The 24,140-nt window shown below is 41.1% G+C and overlaps 1 protein-coding gene across 3 annotated transcripts in view; it reads left to right on the plus strand.

Moving 5' to 3' along the window:
• Positions 1–12,478, plus strand: part of ZNF805 (zinc finger protein 805) — a 69,933-nt gene extending 57,455 nt beyond the window's left edge. For 2 of the 3 annotated variants that reach the window (XM_070223467.1, XM_070223468.1), the window contains exon 4: positions 3,609–12,478. In XM_070223467.1, the coding sequence (XP_070079568.1) occupies positions 3,609–5,239 (1,631 nt within the window). In that variant the 3' untranslated portion in view covers positions 5,240–12,478. The remainder of the gene's footprint in view (positions 1–3,608) is intronic. The other variant, XM_005596578.4, reaches the window with a different exon arrangement.
• The last annotated feature ends 11,662 nt before the right edge of the window (positions 12,479–24,140 follow it).

Below are 24,140 nucleotides of genomic sequence, written 5' to 3' on the forward strand. Positions count from 1 at the left end.
TTTAATTAGTGTTAGTTGTTAGTTCTTTTCAAATATTTGGTAGACTTCACCAATGAAGCCATTAAGTTGAGGGTCTTTCTTTGTTGGGAGACTTTCCATTACTGATTTAATCTCCTTCCTAGGTATAGATCTATTCAGATTTTCTATTTCTTCATGATTTAGTCTTGACAGGTTTTTTGTTTCTGGGAATTTTTCCATTTCATCTAGGTTGTCCAATTTTTTGGTGTACTGTTGTTCATATACTCTCTTAGACCTCTTTTTTTGTTTCTGTAGAATTGACAGTAATGTCCACACTTCAATTTCTGATTTTAGTGTTTTGGGTCTCTTGTTCTTAGTCCATCTAGCTAAAGGTTTGTCATTCTTGTTGATCTTTTCAAAGAACCAGCTTTTTGTTTCATTGATTTTCTCTATTTTTCTATTCTCTGTTTCATGTATTTCTATTCTAATCTTTATTATTTCCTTCCTTCTGCTAGCTTTGGGTTTACTTTGTTCTTTTCCTCCCTCCTTAAGTTGTTAAATTACGTTGTTGATTTGAGATCTTTTTGTTTTTTAATGTAACCATTTGTAGCTATAAATTTCCCTCTTAACACTGCTTTTACTTCATCCCATAAATTTTGGTATGTTAAGTTTTCATTTTCATTAGAAACAAATTATACTTTGTATGATATCCTTTTAAAATCTCTCAAGACTTAATTTATGGACTAACGTATAGTCTATCCTGGAAAATGTCTCGAGTACACTTGAGAAGAATGTGTATGCTATTGTTGGGTAGAATGTTCTGTATATGTCTGTTAGATCTAGACAGTTTATTATGTTGTTTAAGTCCTCTGTTTCCTTACTTGTCTTTTGTCTGGTTGTTCTATTCATTATTGAGAGTAGGGTACTGAAATTTCCATCTCTTATCATAGATCTGTCTCTTTCTCCCTTCCATTCTGTTGGGTTTTGCTTCATGTATTTTGATGGTTTGTCATTAAGTATGTAAGTGTTTACCACTGTTATATCTTGTTGCTGAATTATACCTTTTCTAATTGTCTCTCATAATCTTTTTTGATTTAAAGTCTATTTTGTCTGATATTAATAGAGCCATCCCTGCTCTTTTTTAGTTAGTATATGGATGGAATATCTTTTTTCTTCTTTTCATTCTCAATCTATTTGTGTCTTTGGATCTAAAGTGAGTCTCTTTTAGAAAGCACATAGTTGGATCATGTGTTTTTATCGTTTTGCCAATCTCTGTTTAATCCATTTACATTTAAAGTAACTACTGATATGGAGAGACTTCTGGCATTTTTTTTAAATTAGTATTACATATGGAAAGAGCTTAGTTTCTTTTTCTTGGAAAATTGGCCCTGAGCTAACATCTGTTGCCAATTTTCCTTTTTTTTTTTTTTTTTGTTCCCCCTTTTCTCCCCAAAGCCCCAGTACATAGTTGTATATCTTGGTTGCAGTTCATTCTACTTCTTCTATGTGGGATGCTGCCACAGCATGGCTTGATGAGTGTGGTGGAGGTCTGCACCCAGGATCTAAACCAGCAAACCCTGGGCCACCGAAGCGGAATGTGTGAACTTAACCACTCGGCCATGGGGCCAGCCCCGGTCATTTTGATATTTGTTGTCTATATGTATTATAGCTTTCTTGTCACTCATTTTCTACATTATTGTCTTCTCTTGTGTTTAGTTGACTTTTTCAGTAAAACATTTAGATTTCTTTTTCATTTCCTTTTGCATATACTGTATGGCTAATTTCTTTCTGGTTACCACGGAGATTACATTTAACACTTAAAGTTATAACACTAACTTGAATTTATATTAGCCTAACTTTAATAACATAAAAAATACTCCTTTGAAAACCTCCATCCCTACCTCTTTCAGTTATTCATGTCACAAAATTACATCTTTATATATTGTATACCCAAAAACTTAAACTAATAACTCTCATAAATATATTAGTCTCTTAAATTATGTAGGAAACTACATGTGAAGTTGTAAACTAAAGTTACAATACTACCAGCTTTTAGACTAATAATTTTTTAAAAATTAGTCTCTTAAATCATATAGAAAACAAAAAGTGGAGTTATAAACCATTGTTACAGTAATACTAGCTTTTATAATTGCCCATATATTTACCTTTATTGACATTTTTATTTCTTCATATGGTCTTGAATTACTGTCTAGTGACCTTTCATTTCAACCTGCAGGACTCTTGAGAATTTCTTGCAAAGCAGGTCTAGTGGTAACAATCTCCCTCAGCTTTTACATATGGGAATGTCTTAATTTCTCCCTCACTCTTGAAGAACAGTTTTGCTGGACATAGGATTCTTGGTTGGCAGTTTTTTTCTTTTATGTTTGCTTATGTTGACCCACTGCCTTCTGGCCTCTCAAGTTTCTGATGAGAAATCTGATAATCTTATTGAGGAATCCTTGTATGTGACAATTTGCTTTTACTCTTGCTGTCAAGATATTTTCTTTATCGTTGGCTTTCATAGTTTGATTATAATTTTTCTCCATGTGAGTCTATTTGAGTTCATCTTGGAGTTTATTGAACTTCTTTGATGTCTTTCATCAAATTTGGGAAGTTTTCTGCCATTTCTTCAAATATTCTCTCTGAACCTTTCTTTCTTCTCCTTTTGGGACTGCCACAATGAGTTTATTGATTTGCTTGATGGTGTATTACAGGTCCCTTAGGCTCTGTTCACTTTTCTTCAGTCTTTTTTTTTCCCCCTCTTCCTCAGACTCAATAATGTCCAGTGTCCTATTTCAAGCTTACCGATTCTTCTTCCTGCTCACATCTTCCTTGGAATCACTTGTTTATTTTTCATAAGTTATTGTACTTTTCTGCTCCAGATTTTCTTTTTGGTTTGTTTTGTTTTTCTACCTCTTCATTGATATTTCCCCTTTGTTTATACATAGTTTTTGTCACTTTCTCCATATCTTCCTTTAGCTCCTTTAAGATGCTTGTTGTTAAGTCTTTCTCTCGTAGATCTGCATCAGGTGTTTTTTAGTTTTTGGAGGGGTTGCAAACATGAGTTACCACGTCCTCAGGGACTCGTTACCTTCTTGGTTTTGATGTATGGTAAGACATACATGAAGTATTGCCAACCTAGGAGTTTCATCTGGCTTCATAGTCCAGAGATTTACTGAGTCTCATTGTATATGCACAGTTGATTGAATCATTGCCTACAGGATTCAATCTCCTGTCCTCTTTCCATCAGCTTAATTGTTATCTTATGGCTCAAAACCCCAACCCTCTAATCACATGGTTGATCTTTCTAGTGTGGCCAAGCCTTGCTCTGAATTATCTTTTCAGCATAAACTATCTGGGGACCCAAATGAGTTACCTGTTTGCGTAAATATCTGGTCTGGAATTGACTGTGTCTCCTCTCCAGCACTCTCTCCCCTAACCCAGCCTCTCCTCCTAGCTCTCACTTTCAAGGTGTCAACAGTTCAAGGACCAGGCAAGAAGAAGATTGCTATCCTGGGATTGAGAGGTAGCAAAACACAGTAGACACAGAGGCAGTGTTTTAATCTTCACTTTCTTCACAGAAATGCGGATTTTGTTTCTTCTGTTTTGGCATTACTAACAGGCCCTGTTGTGTTTTGGATTTCTTTCAGGTGATAAAGGAAAACCCAAGATCACAGAACCTACCAGTTGTGAGCCAGCCCAGTCTGAAGGAGCCTTACTCCAGCAACAACTAACACAAGGAGCCCCAGGGGACTCCCAGGTGGGCCAAACCAAGGATCAGGATGGGCCATCGGAAATGCAAGAAGGACACTTGAGACCAGGGATAGACCCCCAGAGGAAGAAGCTCTCTGGGAAAATGAGCCCTGAACATGATGGTTTAGGGACAGTGGATGGTGTCTGTTCATGGATTGTACAGGAGCCAGTCCCTCTGGGAGGTGCTGTCCTTGACCATGACTCCTGTGGATCAGGTAGAGATCCCGTGATTCGGGAAGAGGAAAACATCTTTAAATGCAATGAATGTGGGAAAGTTTTTAACAAGAAACGCCTCCTTGCTCGACATGAGAGGATTCACTCTGGAGTGAAGCCCTATGAATGCACAGAGTGTGGGAAAACATTTAGTAAGAGCACTTACCTCCTTCAACACCATATGGTCCACACTGGGGAGAAGCCCTATAAGTGCATGGAGTGTGGGAAAGCCTTCAACCGCAAGTCACACCTTACACAACACCAGCGGATTCACAGTGGAGAGAAGCCTTATAAGTGCAATGAATGTGGAAAAGCCTTCACCCACCGCTCCACTTTTGTCTTGCATAACAGGAGCCACACAGGAGAAAAGCCCTTTGTGTGCAAGGAATGTGGAAAAGCCTTCCGAGATAGGCCTGGTTTCATTCGACACTACATCATCCACAGTGGTGAGAATCCCTATGAATGCTTTGAATGTGGCAAGGTCTTCAAACACCGGTCATACCTCATGTGGCACCAGCAGACTCACACTGGGGAGAAGCCCTATGAGTGCAGTGAATGTGGGAAAGCCTTCTGTGAGAGCGCAGCCCTCATTCACCACTACGTCATCCACACTGGGGAGAAGCCCTTTGAGTGCCTGGAGTGTGGGAAGGCCTTCAACCACAGGTCATACCTCAAGAGGCACCAGCGGATTCACACTGGGGAGAAGCCTTATGTATGCAGTGAATGTGGAAAGGCCTTTACCCACTGCTCCACTTTTATCTTGCATAAAAGGGCCCACACTGGAGAAAAACCTTTTGAGTGCAAAGAATGTGGGAAAGCCTTCAGCAATCGGGCAGACCTCATTCGACATTTCAGCATCCACACTGGAGAGAAGCCGTATGAGTGCATGGAGTGTGGGAAGGCCTTCAACCGCAGGTCAGGCCTCACGAGACACCAACGGATTCATAGTGGAGAGAAGCCCTATGAATGCCTCGAGTGCGGGAAGACCTTCTGCTGGAGCACAAACCTGATTCGACATTCCATTATCCACACTGGAGAGAAGCCCTATGAGTGCAGTGAGTGTGGAAAGTCCTTCAGTCGAAGCTCATCCCTCACTCAGCATCAGAGGGTTCATTCTGGGAGAAACCCTGTCAGTGTAACAGAAGTGGGAAGACCCTTCCCAAATGGGCAATCCTCGGTCAACCTCCAAGAACTCCTATTGGGGAAAGACTTTTTGAATGTAACCACTGAGGAAAATCTTTTGCCAGAGGAAACATCTTACTCAGAATCTGATCATTCATACCAAAGAGAAACCCCTCAGTTTTCTTCTCTGTGAGAAACCCTGTTGCAGGATATCAGTTGTCATCTGAAGAGTCATACTGGAAATTGACCCAGCCTAGAGCCTTATTCCATGTCTGAGATTCATCCAGGAGAGAGACCCAGTGGTTATTATGCACTAAGGAAAACCTTCAGCTACATCTTTCTCCTTAGTTTACACTGCAGTGTTATCTCAGGAATTTTCTTTTTAAGAAGAAGGAAGAGACTTACAAGAGAAAATGACCTGCAAACACAGTTTCTTTCTGACTTCCTTGCCAAGCCTATGGCACTTTGTCATGGATCCCTTAGTTTACTTTGTAGGAAGAGAGTTTGTTTCAGAGATAAAGGACCTAGACTCTTTATGTGTTTGGTATATACGTTAATTGCTGTCCAGCGTGAGGCAAGTTAGACAGTGGAGGGCAGGTCTGGAAACTTTCATTGAACATCTTTCTTCTAAAACATTGTCTCTACTCTTAAGGAGCTTAATTTTTGTGAGAAGTATGAAGGCTTGAGCCATCAAATACCTTTATATTTGAGGAGATAAGAGTACACATATGAATGGGCACATTTTACTGCATCAGTTAAGACTGTTTAAGGCTTTGATTTTTAAAAAACAAACCTTTTCTTCATGTGGTTTTAAAGAACTGATAATCAGACTTTTTCTTGATCCTGTTCTATTGGTTTATTTGATTGCTGTAGCTATGTGGTAAATCTTTTAATTGAGTAAGGCAATTCATCTCTCTTTAATCTTCCTATTTAAAGTTAGTTTAATACTGCTAGTTATTTTGAATTTCCATATAAAGATTGAATTAGCTTGTCTATTTTTACAAAAATCTTTATCAAATTTTGATAGAAATTGAGTTAAATTGTAGATCAGTTTTTTGAGAATCAGCATCTTTACTGTGTTGAGTCTTCCAATTCATAAACTCGGTATGTCTCAGCATTCATTTAAATATCACTTGATTTATTTCATTACTGTTTTGTAAATTTCAGTAATAGGTCCTGTACAATTTTTGTAAGCTTTATATCTAGGTATTTCTTTATTTTGAGTGATTATAAATAGCATTGATTTTTAAAATTTCAATTTTCGCACAACCTTTGGTAGTATACAGAAATACAGTTATTTTTTGGATGTTATTTTGGTATCTTGCAATCTTGCTGAACTGTAGCCTTTTTTTTTTTGATAATATGCTTGGGATTTTCTACACAGAAATAACGTGCAAATAGAGACAGTTTTATTTCTTTCTTCCCATCCATATACCTTTTTTTTTCCTTGTCTTAGTGTACTGGCTAGGATTTCCAATATGACGTTCAGTAGTAGTAGTGAGAAAGGATATCCTTGCCTGGTTCCTCGTATTACAAGGAAAACATTCAGTTTTTCATCATTAAGTATGATGTTAGTTGTAAGGCTTCCTTCATAGAGGTTTCTTTTTAAGTTTAGAAAGTTTCCCTCTATTCCTGATTTGCTGAGATTTGTTATTGTGAATGGGTGTTGAATTTTGTCAAATGCGTTTTCTCTATCAGTTGATAAGATCATGTTTTTTTTTCTTCTGTAGCCGGTTCATATGATGTGTTACATTTATTTGAATTTTGAATATTGAACCAGTTTTGTATCCTTGAACTAAGTCCCACTTGGTCATGGAATATAGTTATTTTTATATATTATATTACAGTATCCAGTATGCTCGTATTTTGTTGGGGAAGTTTTCCTCTGTTTCATGAGTGATCATGGTATGCATTTTTCTTTCTTACTTTTGTTCATTCTTTTTTTTGTACTGTCATTGTCTAGTTTAGTGTCTAGATGATACGGGCCTCCCAACATGTGTTGAGAGGTGTTCTTTCTTCTATTATTTGGAAGACTGTGTAGAATTGGTTTTATTTGTTTTAATGTTTGGTAGCATTCTCCAGTGAACCATTTAGGCCTGGAGATTTTTCTTTTGAATGCTTTTTATTTATTTATTTTATTTAATATGTATAGAACTATTCAGAGTATTTGTTTCATATTGGATGAATTTTCATAGTTTATTCTTTTCTAGGACTTGTTCCATTTCATCTAAATTTTCTGATTTGTTTTGAGTATTCCTTTATAATCCTTTTAATGGCAGCAGAATCTGTACTTATATCCCACGTTTTATTCCTGTTGTTGGAAACATGTCTTCTCTGTCAGTCTTCTGAGACAGTTCTCAATTTTATTCACTGTTTTAAAGAACCAGCACTTTATATTATTGTTTTTTTTCTCTGTTATCTTTCTGTTCTTAATTTCACTGATTTCTCTTCTGATCTTTATTATATCCTTTCTTCTACTTGTTTTGGTTGTATTTTGCTCTGTAGTTTCTTGAGATGGTTGCTTAGATTTTTTAATTTTGTAATGTAAGCATTAAGTTCTATAAATTTTGTTCACAGCACTGTTTTAGCTTCATCTCACAAGTTTTAATACATTTTAATTATATTTCATTCAGTTCTATTTCTTTATTTGAGACTTCCTCTCTAATCTGTGGATTATTTAGTATTGTTTAATTTCCTAGTGTTTGGAGTATTTCATGCTTTTTGTTATTGATTTCCTGTTCGTTTTACATTTGATCTGGCTGTTTAAATTTGCTGAGATTTGTTTTATGACCCAGGATATGGTCTAGCTTGATGAATGTTCTGTAATTCTGCTTGAAAAGAATGTGTAATCTACTGTCTTTGGGTGGTGTTTGTATCAATGTCTACACAATCATGTTGGTTGATGATGTTATTCAGATTTTCTATATCCTTGCTGATTTTCTGGCTAGTAATTCTATCAATAGCTGAGAGAGGGGTGTTGAAGCCCTGCCCTGTAATTCTGGAATTATCTGTTCCTCCTTTAAGGTCTGTCAGTTTGTGTCTCATGTATTTCAAAGCTCTGTTGTTTGGTGCGTACACTTAGGATTGCTATGTCATCTTGATGTATTGACCCTGTTATCTTTATATAATGTCCCTTTTTGCCCCTGTAATTTTCTTTGCTTTGAAGTATACTTTATCTGATATTAATGTAGTTACTACTGCATTTTGTAGTTGACGTTTGCATGATTTATATTTTTCCATAATTTTATTTTCAACCTTATTTATATTGTTACATTTGAAGTAAGTTTCTGGGAATAGCATATAGTCGGGGTTATGCTTTCTTTTTATACATTTTACCAATTTCTGTTTTTAAATTGGTATATTTAGACCATTTAAACTTAAAGTAATTATTGATATGATAGGGCTTGAGTCTCCCATTTTATGATTTGTTTTTTGTGTTTGTTCCATTTATTGTTCCTCTTGTTATTTTTTTGCCTTCCTGTGGGTTACTTTAATTTTTATAATTCCATTTGATATATCTATGATGTTTTTGAGTAGATCTCTTTGTAGTTTAGTGGTTACTCTAGGTGTTATGTTGTATACACATGACATCACAGCCTTCCATTTTAGCACTTTGATGTGTAGAAACCTTACTTCTGTGGGGTCCCCTTACAGTCCCCAATCTTCAGTATTTCCTGTTCGTACACGAGCACCATACTGGACGATGTCCTCATTTTTACTTCAGCTGTCAAGCATTTTTACACATCTCATGAGAAGCATAGTTTACGTCTACTTTTACCCGTTCCATTGTTCTTTCTTCCTTTTTGAAATTCCAAGATTTCTTTTGTTAACATTTCCTTTCTTTTTTGTGAATTCCTGTGGTCTTTCTTCTAGAGTAGGTCTTCTGAGCAGATATTTCTGTTTTCCTTCATCTAAAAATGGCTTTATGTCCCTTAGTTCCTGAGGATATTTTTGTGGGACATAGGATTCGGGCTCAGCAGTTCTTTTCTTTCAGTACGTGAAAAGCATGTCATTTCCTTCTGTCCTTTTTTGTTTCAGATGAGAAATCTACCGCATTTGACCCATTGTTTTCCTATCTGTAATGCATCCTTTCTGTCAAGCTGCTTTCAGAGTGTTTTTTCTTTGTATATAGAGTTCAGAAGTTTGATTATGATGTAACCTGGCATGAATCTTTTGGGTTTATCCTGTTTAGTGTTTGCTCTGCTTTTTGAATCTATTAGTATATGCCCGTTGCCAAATTTGGGAAATTTTTAGTTATTAGTTCTTCAAATATTTTTTCATCCCTATACTTTCTCCTCTCTTTCAGGGACTCCAATAACATGAATGGTAGATCTTTTCTTGTTTCACAGGTCCCTCAGGCTCTCATGGGTTTTTCCCCCAGTCTGTTTTCTCTCTGTTGCTCAGATTGATTAATTTTCACTGATCTTTCTTTGAGCTCACTGATTCTTTTCTCTCTCATATTTAAACTACTATTGAGCTCACCCACTGAGTTTTCCTTTTGGTTTTTGATGTTTCAATTGTTTAATTTCCATTTGGTTTTTTTATATGTCTTCTATTTCTTTGCCTAGTTTATAATGCCAAAGAAGGACTCTGAGAAAACAGACAAAACTGTGTAGTCCAAAGTCATGGTTCTCCGGTGGTTTATCTTGATGTTGAAATAGAAATCCTAAGTTATTTGGAGGAATGGAAGGCCTACAGTCTTCTGTGTTGGCATCCACAAGTATTTCTAAGAACAAATCTAACAACTGAGGGTGATCCACAGATTTTCAGGGTTATGTTCTCCAGGAAAGATTTGTGTGTAAAATTCCCCAGCTCTCTATACCCTCTTACAGCCTCAAAGGAGATGGGGCCACCCCTCTGCCAGGATCACTCTTCCTCTTTATGCTTTAACACATTTCCCCTACTCTTCAACTTTCTAGGACCACTTTCTTTTACATCCCCACTGCTAGATCTTTAACATTTTCCTCTTAAGCCCCTTCTATCCTCATAATCTGTACCTATGTTCAAGTCTAGTCTTACCCCCATCCACTTTCTGCCCCGTAAGCCCATTGAGCTCTGTCTTTCTCCTTTCTCTCACAGACTCACCCTGTCTAACTGTCCTGTCCACTGTCTGTCCCCACCCCGTACTCCCTTTCACTCCACTGACTACTAAAGAATGGCCTCCACTGTCTCCTGACTTAAGCTCTTCTCACAAAGTTCCCTTTTGCATCGTGGTGGTCGCCCCTCTCCCAACTCCATTATTGGACGTTTTTACTGCTGCCTACCTCTTTGATTTGAAGATCCTTTCCTTGTTTCTGTGAGTTCCTGCCCTTCCCCTAAAGAGGTCCTATGTCTTCCTTCCATCTATTAAATAATGCTGCTTTCCAGGATCCATCTTTGGCCATTGCTTTCTCACTTGTGATGTGTGGCATGAGTGAGTTAATTCCCTCTCAAGGGATTTTACTCTTAATGGTCTACAGAGTTCCCCCAAATCCATGTCTCCAGGTTGAGCATTTCTCATGTCTGTTACCCACTGGTCACCCTTCCACACCTTCTCTGTATTCATATTCACTGAGTTTATGCACATGTCACGTGGCCATCACCATGAGGATGCACCCATAGTAATCATAAGAGCAAGCAAGCATATAGTATTACTATGTATCAGCTGTTGTTTTTGAATATTTTACACACATCAACTCTTTTAACCTTTGCAACAAGTCTTTGTAGTAGGTAATGTTATCCCCATTTTACAGATCAGAAAACTGAGGCATAGAAAAGTTAAGGGAATTTGCCAAGGAATTAGAAAGTATGAGATTAGGGGTGGGAGGCCAGTTAGGCTGGCTGCAGAATCCATGCCCTTCTCACTTTCCTGTGTTGCTTCTCATGGGATGAGTCTTTGTTTTCCTGGTCACCATTCATTTTTACTAAAATGAATCAAATAGTGCTCATTTAGCTATAACGCTTTTTCTCATTTGATGGTACATCTTGGCCGTCCCTTCAGGTTGAGTGAGTTAAACCAGACTCTCTCTCTAATGGCTGCATAATCTGGTGTAACTGTGTAGAAAATGCAGATAATCTCTGCATTTGAGGTCGGGGGGAGGCAGAGAAGGGCGAAGGTGGGCATTTGGTTTTCAGCATTGTGTTTGAGGTGCCTGCAGAACAGCTCAGTGAATCCCACTATCTTCTGCCTTGTCGCCCAAGCCAGACACCTCGCAGCCATTTTTCTGTCATCATCCTGGCATCTGGCCACTCTCCCGTTCTGTTCATTTTACCTTTTTATTTTCCTTAGTAGACACTCAACAGATGTGTGTTTTAGTGAGTGGCTACACACAGCAGGATATTTTTATTACAATGTTTGGGTCCTCGCAGAATGTTTACACAAAGCTGTGAATATATTTGGCACAGTATATGACATGATTCAAAGAGAATCTACATGGGGTTTTATGGTCTGATATATAAGACTCTAAAAGTTATAATGAATGATTGTGTCAGAGGTCCTCCCAGAGGTCACCCCAGGTTTGATGATTTACTAGGAAGACTTACAGGACTCAGCATATTATCATACTCAATGACTATGATTTATTACAGCAAAAAGAATACAAAACAGATTCAGGCAAGGGAAAAGTCACAAGGACCAAAGTCCAGTGGAAACCAGAGACATGTTTCAGGAGTTCTGATGTTTAATTTAAGCTCCATCAGTGAGTTATGACAGCATGTGTGAAATGTCTACTAGGGAAGCTCATTAGAAACTCACTGCCCCAGGGTTTTTATTGGGCTCCCTTTGTCTAGAACATAACCAGAATTCTAGACCTCCAGAAGGATAGCAGGTGACCAGCATAAGCCACATGTTTACACAAACGATAGGCACACTGAGCCATTCCTTGTTTCTGGGAATGATGGGAAATCTCCCGAAATCTAAGCTTCCAAATTCCAGCCATGTGCAAACTTTGAAGCTCAAAGGATGGCAGTCTAAGGCCTGCTACGTTAACTACTCTTCATAGTGATTTAAACGGTACTAAAATGTTGAGTAAGTTCAAATATCTGTAACAAATATCGAACAAGTAAGTTTGCTACAACAAAATATGTCATAGCTTTGAGGTAAAGTCATATATACATGTAAACCATTGTAACTAAAAGAATCAGTTAAATCACGATGGAAATTCTTACAAACGAAGCAGACAGGATTTAACTTAGTGATGACAAGTACAGAGAATATCTGATAAGAAAGGAGGTTGCCTCTCTCATTATCTGTATAGATATGTCTTCAAGTCATTTGACTTTTGAATATTCCCTTCATTTGCCTTTATTTCTATAAAGATGTAATGGCCAGGTCAATGCTGTGTATTTCCATTGCACATATGTCAACAATTTCTCGTCTACTCTTTGTTCCCACTATTGAAACTTGTAGCCTTTGGCTTCAACAAAAAGAATTAAAGAATATGGAGTCATAATAGTTCCTGCGTCATTAAATGTGCATCACTTGAGACTAAAGAGTGTGTTGTTGGAGGGTTAGTCACCTTCCTGGATCTGTGAGTTTCACTTGGAGGGGCGGGAGCGGGTGGCCCCAGCTGGGAGGCCCTCTACAGAGTCATGATGCTAGAAACCTATGGAAATCTGGTCTCTGGGTGTATGTACATATTCCCTTTGTCCTCACACTCCAGCCCACAGATGGCCTTTCCTGTCTCAGTTGTAGGAAGCTGAGTGCCTCTGGAATGTTCAGTGATGTCATCCGTGAGTTTCATGGGTTAAAGATTTGTAATCTGTTGGCTCACGGATATGTTACACGCCTCACAATGAGATGGTCTAAGCTAAATTGTAAATGGGCAACTTTGCCTCCCTCAGAGCAGTGTCAGGAGTATCAGCCTTCTAGTCAAACTACCTGGTTATACTTCCCGGCCTTGTTCTTACCTGCTGGATGACTTTAAGGAAATTCCTGACCACTGTGCTTCCCTTTAATTAGGAAATCTATGCACTAAGCATATCTTTTTATTCTAATGTTTTGGTTCCTGGCACCTTGCTGATGCTGGAGAGACTGCTTCTCCCAGGGCTACCTACTTCCTAGAGGTAGCAAAGGACTGCCGTCTGAGCAGGCCTGTCACATGCAAACCAGCTGATCCAAAGCCCATACCTGTCAGCTACCTCCTGTCAAGGTCTCACACATGGAGCCAGTGTCTCCTTGGCCTAATCAACCAGGGCCAGCGATCAGGCAACTAAGGGCAGTTCCCACTGAAATTGTTCAAACTAGTTAATGCTGAGCCTGCTTAGCCTGCTTACCTTCCTGCCCATTCCTTTCAGTGAAAAGCACAATAAAGACCCTTGCCCATGCTTTCCCCTCGCTCCTCCTGCTTCTTGGCTGACCCTGGTGCTTCCCCATGTGACCGTGCATGGTATGGTGTTGAACTGTGAGTAACAAATTATCTTTTTGATGGCAGTCATCTCCTGATCTGTTGGCCTTACCATAACTTTATAACGATGAAACCTACAATTTAAAGCAATCCAGCTCAAAGCATTGATGTGGGGGTAAATTTAAAGAGTTTAGCAAATTGGCCATTTCTATGTCACTTCCAAAGAATGGGGTGTTAATGCACCAAGCCAGATGTGATCTTTAAGTCAGAACAAGGTGGAGAGCCCTGGACAGAGGAGGGAGCAATGCCAAGGAGGGCTGTCCAGGTGAGCAAGTAGAAACCAGGCATTCTATGGGGGCGGCCCCGTGGCCGAGTGTGTAAGTTCGTGCATTCCACTTCAGCAGCCCAGGGTTTCACCAGTTCGGATCCTGGGCGCGGACATGGCACTGCTCATCACGCCGTGCTAAGGCGGCATGCCACATAGCACAACCAGAAGGACCTACAACTAGAATATACAACTTATGTACTGAGGGGCTTTGGGGAGAAAGAAAAGAAAAAAAAAGATTGGCAACAGATGTTAGCTCAGGTGCCAATCTTAAAAAAAAAAAAGACAAGAAACCAGGCATTTGAGGGACCATGGTGTTAGTAAGGTCCGAGTTATCTCCTGTGGGGTGCTATTTTAGGAAGATTGTTACAGAAGTCCTTCTCCTAGCCTCATACCTCTGAAAATGGCCAAGCTCAACTAATTAAGGCCTCCAAATACACAAACAATGCCTTCAGATGTTCTCCTTGTGTCATTTCTCCTACTTTAGGTTGAAGGAAGAAATGCCCTTCTGTGTGCTGTCTCCATTTGTTTTCCTGACCATCCTCCCTTTCACAGGCATCCTCGTCACTCTCCCTCCTCAGCTGCGTCATCTTTCATCGTCTCTGTTTGCTACTCTTGCTCTTCTTAGTTCCTTTCCCTGTCCCTGCTTTCAGTCCTCACACAGGTTCAGAGCGCTTTCTTCTCACCTTGCCCCTTGTTGTTGACAGCCAAATCACACATAAGCAGTGTCGCCTTATTTCTCTGTATTAGAGTCTCCTCTTGCCTTACACCTTAGATACCACAGCCACCTGCACACCTGTTTTTCATCTGTTTTTTGTTTTCACTCTTGCCCTTCCTGAGATCCCTCACACTTTGGCTTCAGTGACAGGCATCACCACTGTGACCCTACATCTGTGCGGAAACTGAGTTGTTTGTCTTGTCATCCCTCTCTCTGTTTAACCAAGGAGCCCCTTGGGGTTCTCTCTGTGTGTATGTAGTATTTGACTTGAGCATTACCTCTTCCTTGCTCTGTTCCTTCTCCACTTCCCAAAACCTCTACTCTGCGTCCTGAACATCCTTACTACAATTTGCCAGCCCCTACACAGCTCTTGCCAAGGTCAGCAGTGACTCCCATTAAGGCCTTGTCTTTACCTGGCTATCAGCAGAATGTGATTGTGTCGAGCACTCCGTTCTTGAAATACACTCTGTTTCCTTGGTTCTGGAACATGGAACATCATTCTCCTGGTGCTCACTTGAGCCTGCCCTCTGTCTCTCCCTGCTTTCTCTCTCTCTCTCTTTTTTTTTTTTAAGGAAGATTAGCCCTGAGCTAACATCTGCCGCCAATCCTCCTCTTTTTGCTGAGAAAGACTGGCCCTGAGCCAACATCCGTGCCCATCTTTCTCTACTTTATATGTGGGACACCTACCACAGCACGGCTTGCCAAGTGGTGCCATGTACGCACCCAGGATCTGAACCGGCGAACCCCAGGCTGCCGAAGCAGAGCATGTGCACTTGGCTGCTGCGCCACCTAGCCGGCCCCACTTTCTCTCTTTTTCCTTCTTGCTGACTCATCCATGTCCACGTACCCATTCAGTGTTGAAATTTCTAAAGACTTTGCCCTAGACCGCTTTATTTCTCACAAGGTCTCTGCCAAGCCCTCATCTGTGCCCCGGACTTCAGGTATCGTATTTGCTTTGAAGACACTGAAATTTTTTACCCCAATCCTGACTTCTCCTCGGAGCTCTGGACCTGAATTCCTGATGGTCTTCTTGCTGTCCCCACTTGGATGTTTCAAAGATGCCTTGGTCTCCATGTGATTTAATGAGATTCAAAACCGACTCCTCCCAGATTCTGATCCACTTTTAGTCTTCCCTCAGTACTACCTGTACTGTGCGGTTACCCAGGACAGAGATCCCTGACTCAGCACAATTACCTCCCTGTCCTCATCCCCATGTACAATCAGAGAGAGTTGCCACATTCACCTCTTAAATGCCACTCAAGTCTGTCATCCCTCTCATTCACTGCCTCCTCCCTAGTCCATCCAACCATCATCACCTCAACTTCTGCCTCACCTTACTAATGGGGTCTGCTTGTATCCACATTTCCTCTCTAATCCATTCTCCACACTGAAGCCAGAGATGCAGCTCAGATTTGATCAAGTACTACTCAGCCTGCCGCACTCCCTAAAGTGTTTCATGACTTCCCTTAACTCCTAGGATAAAACCAAATCCTGGGGCTGGCCTCGGGGCTGAGTGGTTAAGTTCATGTGCTATGCTTTAGTGGCCTGGGGTTTGCCAGTTTGGATCCTGAGCACGGACCTACACACCACTCATCAAGCCATGCTGTGGCAGCATCCCACATTGAAGACCTGGAATGACTTACAACTAGGATACACAACTATGTACTCAGGCTTTGGGGAGAAAAAAAAAGATCACCAAATCCTTAATGTGGCCCATCCAGGGAGCCTTACCTGGTGTGGGATGTGCCTACATTACCGCCTTTTCTCCTGCACAATTCTCAGCTCTCTTTTCACTTCCTGCTTCCCTTTATTGTCCCTTTTTCCCACCTGCTGTGGGGCTCTTCCCTACCCACTCTGGTCCGTGAGTGAGTGCTTGTCCCTCTCATCTCAACTAGCACCTCCTCAGGAAAGCCTTCACCACAACACCCATCCAGGTCATAACTTTGCTTTTTCACAAATATATGTATATACAGTTCTTCATTCCCCAAGACAATCTTCAGGTGCGACGGTTTGCTAGAAGGATTCACTAGACTCAGAAAGTGGTTAAACTCATGCTTCCGGATTATTTCAGCAAAAGGACACAGATCAAGATGACCAAAGAGAAAAGGCACGTGGGGGAAAGTCCAGGAGAACCAAGCACAAGCTTTCAGGTGTCCCTCCCAGGGCAGTTGCATGGGGAGCCAATTCTTTCAGCAAAGATGTGACAACATTTTCAAGTGTTGCCAACCAAGGAAGCTCACCCAAGCTTCAGTGTTCAGGGTTTTCATTGAGGCGCATGGTACCTACATGACTAACCATGGATGCTCAGTCTCCAGGATCCTCAGAAGGCAAAGATGCAGTGTGGCCCAGGGCCCCAGGTGTACAAAACCCATCATTCACCAGGAGTCATACTGTTAGCATAAGTTATCTGGTCAAACTGATACAGTGGGACCCAAGGCCTTAGGCATAAAAAATCACTCTTACCAGCAAGATATTCCAAGGACTCAGGTGGGTTTCCTGCAGCTGGTAAGGGCAAGTCATTTCTTTTGAATGTGTAGCATTTGAGCAACCAATGACTGTTCATTTAACACTTTCCTGCACAATCCACTCCATTGGCCCTTGGCCGAGGCTCTGTTACAGCAAGACAACCATATTTGCCTGAGCATCTACATGTAGTAAAGTATTTCTGTAACATACACCATCGTATCATCAGGAATATGCCTAACATTTGAAGGAGGCAGTGTGGCGTACAGACATTTAAAGAAACAAGTAATCCATCCTATAAAGCCATTACTTTCATATCCACGTTTTTGTACTAATTTGATTACTTGTCCTTTTTGATCAACTGCTATTTGTACTTTGTGATAAACCACCTCCCCTGTCACTATGTTACCGCCCAAGGCGGGGCGGGGGGGGGGGGGGGTCCTCTGCTCACCTCAAGACATACCAATAGTCAGGAGGCAAGGTGGTAGGAGAGAAAGGGTTTCTCTCTTACAGCTTGCTGGTGATGGGGAGGAAGACGTTTCCTCTACCTGCTCTAGGTCCTTTTGGCTGGACAATGAATTAAATTCACATGACACAGAATAACAGGAGAAAATTAAACAAAGCTTTATAACATGTATACATGGGAGAGACTCAGGAAAACTGAATAACTCACCAAAATGGTGGATGCTCTCACCTTAAATACCATCCTCTGCTAAAGACAAAGGAGGAGGATGGGGGTGGAGGGAGTCAGTTACAGGAGATTACCAGAAAAGCACAGTAAACAAGAGTAAGGTTATTACATGGATTTAAGTCCTTGCCTTCTGCATTGATAAGAGCTTCTAGAGATAAGGTCATCCCCCCTTCTTCCCAGTACACAGAGGGAGACAACTTTACAGAGAGGGAGATTTCCTTTACAAATGTAAATGTCTCTTAACAAAGGGTAACTTCTACTTTTCTGACTTTCTTTCATGTTTGCAGTTTTTAAAAGTAACCAGCCCAAAATAATCCTCATGCCGAAGAGACATATCTTGGGGTGACCAATTCCAGTCCCCCACTGTCCCACCTTTGAAACTTTTAAGTTTGACAGTCCTTTGAAACTTTAAGAAGTTTCATAGTCCAGAAGCTGAGTGGTAGATTGTTTCATCTCACTGAACATATTTCTTAGTCCTGATAATAGATCAGTCCAGTTAAATTCATTTTAGAAGGTGGTGATGCAGATGGCCTCCCAAAGTTAGGCCTATATTGCGGAAGCAAGCAACCAGGTATTTAATAAGAAGTATTTCTTTTTTTTGTTTGTTTGTTTTGTTTTTTGAGGAAGATTAGCCCTGAGCTAACTATTGCCAATCCTCCTCTTTTTTGCTGAGGAAGACTGGCCCTGAGCTAACATCCGTGCCCATCTTCCTCTACTTTATATGTGGGATGCCTACCACAGCATGGTGTGCCAAGTGGTGCCATGTCCACACCCCAGATCCGAACCGGTGAACCCCAGGCCTCCGAGAAGCGGAACGTGCACACTTAACCGCTGCGCCACTGGGCCAGCCCCAATAAGAAGTATTTCTACGGAAATAAAAAGGAAAAAACAAGGTTAATGGTTGGAGCAAATTATAAACCAGTTCCTGAGCCCAGGGGGCAGCCAGTCAAGAAAATTTCTAGATGTCAGAGTTGAAGCGTCTTTTGCAGCTTGAAATGTCTCTGATGATGTCATCAGGCATTCCGGTATCTTTCTGAGTGGCTTACAGCTTACATGGCAACAGACAGGAATCTCTCAAGTTTGTATCAAGTTGTTCAGCTTCATTTTGCAAGGCTTCAGGAAAAAGGGCAGGTTCAATTCTCAATGATTCCAAATGAAAATGAGGGAAAAAATTGAAAATGTTAGTTTGGAGATTTGTAGCCAGATATTTCAGGAGACTAGAAGAATTCAGGATCCTGTCCAGTTCACAGGTAGAAAAACCCTCAAGGACAATTAACAGAATTAGGATCTAATATTCACAAATGTGTATTATAGTTTTTTATTGAAACGTAATTTTTATCTCTAAAATCACCCCCATTTTTACCAAAGATAACCAAATTAAGACTAATTGGTTTGCAAAATAAGTTTAATTTCAATAAACTTGACCCAATTATTTACATAAGTGCAGCAAGAATAGCCATTGATCATATAGGCTCTTTTAAATCTGCTTTGCTGGAACTTTTTATAAGGAATCTGAGATTGAACTTTAAAGGCTTCTCAAGGCCAGGAAAGCCAAGCCAAAGACTTGCCATCAGATTTTGCCTGTAATACCTACAGATTTGGGTGGATTCTTCTCAAAGTCCTCAAAAATATTTCGAGGTTCCAGGCACCTGCCAGATAAGTTAGCTTCCTTACTTACCGGGTAATATTGCTGGAATCTCTGTAAACAAGGTACCAGGCCAATATTTCCAAGTGGCTTTATTCCAGAAAGTCCAATCTTTGTTCCCAAAGAGCTGTCTTGTCATATCTGAGCCTATATGTTTCTCTCAAAAATGTCATTCCAGTCAAAGCCTTGGTAATATAACCAACGTTTCCTATTGTGTCCTGTTATAAGGAGAATAGATTCTTACTGAACTTATGCAAATGCCATATTGCCATGAAAATAACTATACTTACTAAGAGTTTCCAAATTCTGGAGGGATCAGGTAGGGAGAAAAAAGATAAATGTTTCAATTTTGCTTACAAAGGTATAATTTCACCAAATTGCTATAAGTCATAATTAGCGTAAGAGAAAAAAGATTTCCTTTAACCTGACAGAACCAAACAAAACATCAAAAATCAGCAATATCTCAAATGAAAAGCCACAAATTATAATCATCCTCAGCTTCATTCAGTCCTGTGTAATTGATTCTTGCCCTTAATCTTATGGTAGCAGTTTTTTGAGGTCATCGGTTTCTCTTCTGCCTCCTCACCGCCCTGGGCTTCCCTGCGTGGCCCTGTGTGATGTGCTCTGCCTCTTGTTTCTAGGAACCTGTGAGTATAGACCTCTTCGTTCTTCATGACAGTCATTTCCAGGTCTGTGCGTCTTACCATACCAGGTTAACCAATTCCTGGGCACATTTTAGAACATGCAGGGAGCATATTAAAACCTCCTTCCAAGGGCCTTGAGGTTCTACACAATTTGTCTCCATTTCTTTCTGACTCATCTCGTCCCAATGTAACCCCCGCAGATGCAGCTCCAGCGACAGCAGGCTTCTCGCTTTTCCTCAAACCCCCAGTGCTCTCCACTTTAGTTCCTCGTCCTAGGCGTTCTCTGTGTGAGACGCTGTTCCCTCAGATACCCACTTCGTGACTCTTTCACTCCTCAAAGTCTGTGCTCAGATGTAAATGTCTTATCAGGCCTGTCCCAGCCACGTTACTCAATATTGCAAAATAGCTCTCATTCCACTCTCCCACTAAGTCTTACCTGCTCTACTTTTTCTTATCTCCATAGTACTACCTCCTTTTAACCTTCTGTATTGTTTAGTTTTGTTGTTATTCTTTTTAAATTATTGGTTGTTAGGATGAAAGATCCTCAAGAATAGGAATATACTCTTTTTTGCATTGTTTAGAGAGGTGCCTGTCAAAAGATAGGCACTCAATAAATACTCATTGAATTAGTTAACAGGTAAATAAATATCCATAAACATAGTTTCAAATGGTTATGAGTGACAAAAGAGAAATACAACAGAGTGATGTTGGGGCGGAGGACTGCTTTAAAGTGAGGCGTCTGGGAAGGCGTCTTTGAGGAGGCAATGGTTCACAAGCGGAGTCCCGTCAGCTTGGACTACGTCTACAAGCCGGGTGGCAGCGACTCAGCACGGTATCCTTCACAGCACCTTGCAAAGTGTCTTCCCTCAGCTTCTCTAGGAAGTATTTGCAGAGTGAATGTTGAGTGGATTTTACCATGAGGCTACTAAATGCCCTGGGTCTCTTAGGACCCTTGTTAGGACTGTTGGGTCAAACTTGGCTGTTTATCCTCTAGTTCCCTGTCTCTGCTCCCAGAAACTAGTCTGTGGCTCCCGGGTAGGGGGCGTCTTCAGTTTCAGGGTGAGAGCTGTGGTTTGGGATTAAGATATGTTTGTGCTCCTGGTTCCATGAGAACAAGAGAGATTCTACAAGGAATGGAAGGAGGAGCTGACTGGAGCAGACACCTGGTAGAGGATGAGTCCCCCTTAAGTGACACTGGGGATGAACAGGATGCAGTAGTTTACAGAATTCCAGGCTCAGCACCCATTTATCACATTCCCTGCCAGAAGGAACCTGGGAGTTGGTGAGTTTTTCCGCCCACAGAGACCATTCATGGAGTTTGAGGAGAGAGCTCAGAATTATATTACTTTCAACAATGCTCTGGGGTGAATTGCTCCACAGGCTAAACCAAAAATATTCGGGCTTCTGGGGTTCCCATGGTGTTTGATATTCATTCTGCCCCAGGCAGGCTACTCCCAACTGCCTCTTCTCAGCTTCTCTGCTTCTCCCCTCCGAGGCAAAATTACCGAGCCAGAGCTCAGGAACTAGGAGTGGGGACAGTGGCCCACTTCTCTCTGACACCCCAATTTAGGAGCTGAGGGATCATGGAGTAGGGGTGTCAGTACCCTCAAGTCTTTTCAACTACCCTCTCCTAGCGTGGAAACACTTCATTTTGGCAAGAGTGATAGGGTCCTGGTGTTCTCAGCAGCATGGTGCCCCAGGTAGGGCCTCCATCCCAGAAGTGCTGGCTGGATGGAAGAAGGGAGCCCCACCCTGGGACAATCCTGGTCAGGAATTTAACCTTAGCAACAAATAACTGGGGGCAGGATGAGAAATGCTGATCTCCTGCCCCTTCTGGGAAGATATCTCTCCAACTGGGAGTTGGGAGTGAGTGATCCTTGTGTTCTCGCCTGTACCACTGTGTAGTGAATCTTCTATCTCGCTGAATCGGGAGGCTTGAGGGAGAGTGAGCGCCTCAGTTCAAATGCTGCAGACTCTCACTGTTCCTACGGAATTATCGATTATCTCGAATAAATGTTCTTCATTTGCTGTATATCCTTAGGAACATTTCCAGAGACATTAACATTTTTTGTTTTTGTTTGGTTGTTAATAATTTTCACCAGTTTCGCTGAGAAGTGAGTCCACAAAACTCCCCACATTGTTAAGCCAAAAGTCCCTCCTTGCTCTGTTTTAGTTTAATTTAAAAATTTTTAAACACTTTTAGATTTACTGTAAAGTGACAAAGATAGCATAGAGAGTTCCCATATAACCTCTACTCAGCTTCACCTCATGTTACTATCTTACAGATCTATGGCACATTTGTCAAAGCTAAGAAATTTACATTGATATAATACTGTTAAGTAAACTACAGGCACTATTTGGATTTCACCATTTTTTCCCCACTAATATCCTGTTGCAGGATCCCATCCAGGACACCAAGTCGCATTTAATCATCCTATCTCTTTAGTCTTCTCTCATCTCTGACAGTTGCTCTGTCGTGTCATTATTATTATTATATGTTTCAAGTGTACAGCATTATAATTCAACATCGGTATACACTACAAAGTGCTCACCACCACAAGTCTAGGAACCATTCATCACCATACAATGGACCCCCTTCAGCCGTTTCGCCCACTCCCAAACCCCTTTCCTCTCTGGTAACCACTAATCTATTGTATTTATGAGGTTTTATTTTATTTTATTTTGTTTGGCTCTGTCATTTCTTGTTTTTCTTCATTCAAACACTTTTGATGAGTACTTACCAGGTATTTTTATACAATGTCCCTCAATCTCATTGATCCCTTTTCATGAGTGGAGTTGTGGGTTTTGGGGAAGGACATTACAGTGGTGAACTGTCCTTGTTGAACCATACCATGTGGTGCATGATGTCAACATGACATCACTAATGACGCTGATCTTGATCACTTGGTTAGGGTGGTGACTGTCAGTTTCCTCCACTGTCAAGTTACTGTTTTTCTCTTTCCATTGATAAACAAATGGCAAGCAATAGGATATAACCACTCTGTACACCCCCACTTCTATGGAGTGCTCCGTTCCTTTGTGGAAGGACTGTCCCGGGCTATACGGTCCTCAAATCTGGCTCATAATAAACTCACCTCAATTTTGATTTATAGATTGGTTATGGATTATTTGCGTCAACACCCCACTTAGTCACTAAGTCCAGCCAATTCAAGGGAAAAGGAATCAAGCTCCACCATGTGAAGTAGGAGTATCTGTGTCTCACTTGGAACTCTTCTTCAGGAAGATGTCTTATCCTCCTTTTTTTATTTACACGAGAGCACTACTATTGTCCTTATTTTTAAAAAGTCAAATAGCAGTACTTATAAGAACTATGCGTGTTGTAATTCCCATTTTATACACGTGAGGGGGGTGAGAAAAGGAAGGTCAATTTCTTTGTGATGTATTTAGTAATCATCTGTGACAAGACAGCAGGTCAAATGCACACCATTTCCATTTTTGTAACTGTGTGTTTCCTCAATTCATTGGAAGCTGGATTTTAACTTTCTCACCTTCATAGTTGTGAGAAGAAAAAAAAGTCCCGGATGGTGACTTCTAAGACATTTCTCAATATAATTCTAGAAGGAATGTTACAATTCCTAACATAACTTTGTTCCTTTCTTCTCTGCGAGTTAGTGTTGGGTTGGTTCAGGGTTAACCCCCGTCCATTCCGTTCTCCATCTCCTCATTCTTTTGTTGGTCTCACCCAGTATCAAGACTTGAAAGTGCACGCTAACAACCCAAACTCATATATCCAGGCCCGAACCCTCTCCCAGTGTTCAAACAGGCTGAAGTGCATACAAGACACACACGCTGTGTGATCTTTTGTTTGTTTCAAAGATTTTATTTTTTCCTTTTTCTCCCCAAAGCCCCCCGGTACATAGTTGTATATTCTTCGTTGTGGCATGTGGGACTCTGCCTCAGCGTGGTCTGATGAGCAGTGCCATGTCCGCGCCCAGGACTGGAACCAACAAAACACTGGGCCGCCTGCAGCGGAGCGCGCAAACTTAACCACTCGGCCACAGGGCCAGCCCCACGCTGTGTGATCTTATAGACATTTCAAACGGACCATGCTCGAGACTGGAGTCCTGAGCTTCCTCCAAGTCGCCCCTACTTGCTGCCTCCCCACCTCAGGGGATGGCAAATCCACTCCTGCGGTGCTCCGGGCCAACTCCATCACTCAGGAATCCGTGCACGGCGTGGAGGCGGCTCTGGGTCACAGAAGGCCCAAGAGAGGCGGGTGCGTGGGTGCACGCCGCGCGGGAGGGAGACTTCCGGCACCCTCCT

This window comes from Equus caballus, chromosome 10 (genome assembly GCF_041296265.1).
Source record: "Equus caballus isolate H_3958 breed thoroughbred chromosome 10, TB-T2T, whole genome shotgun sequence".
Lineage (NCBI taxonomy): Eukaryota > Metazoa > Chordata > Mammalia > Perissodactyla > Equidae > Equus > Equus caballus.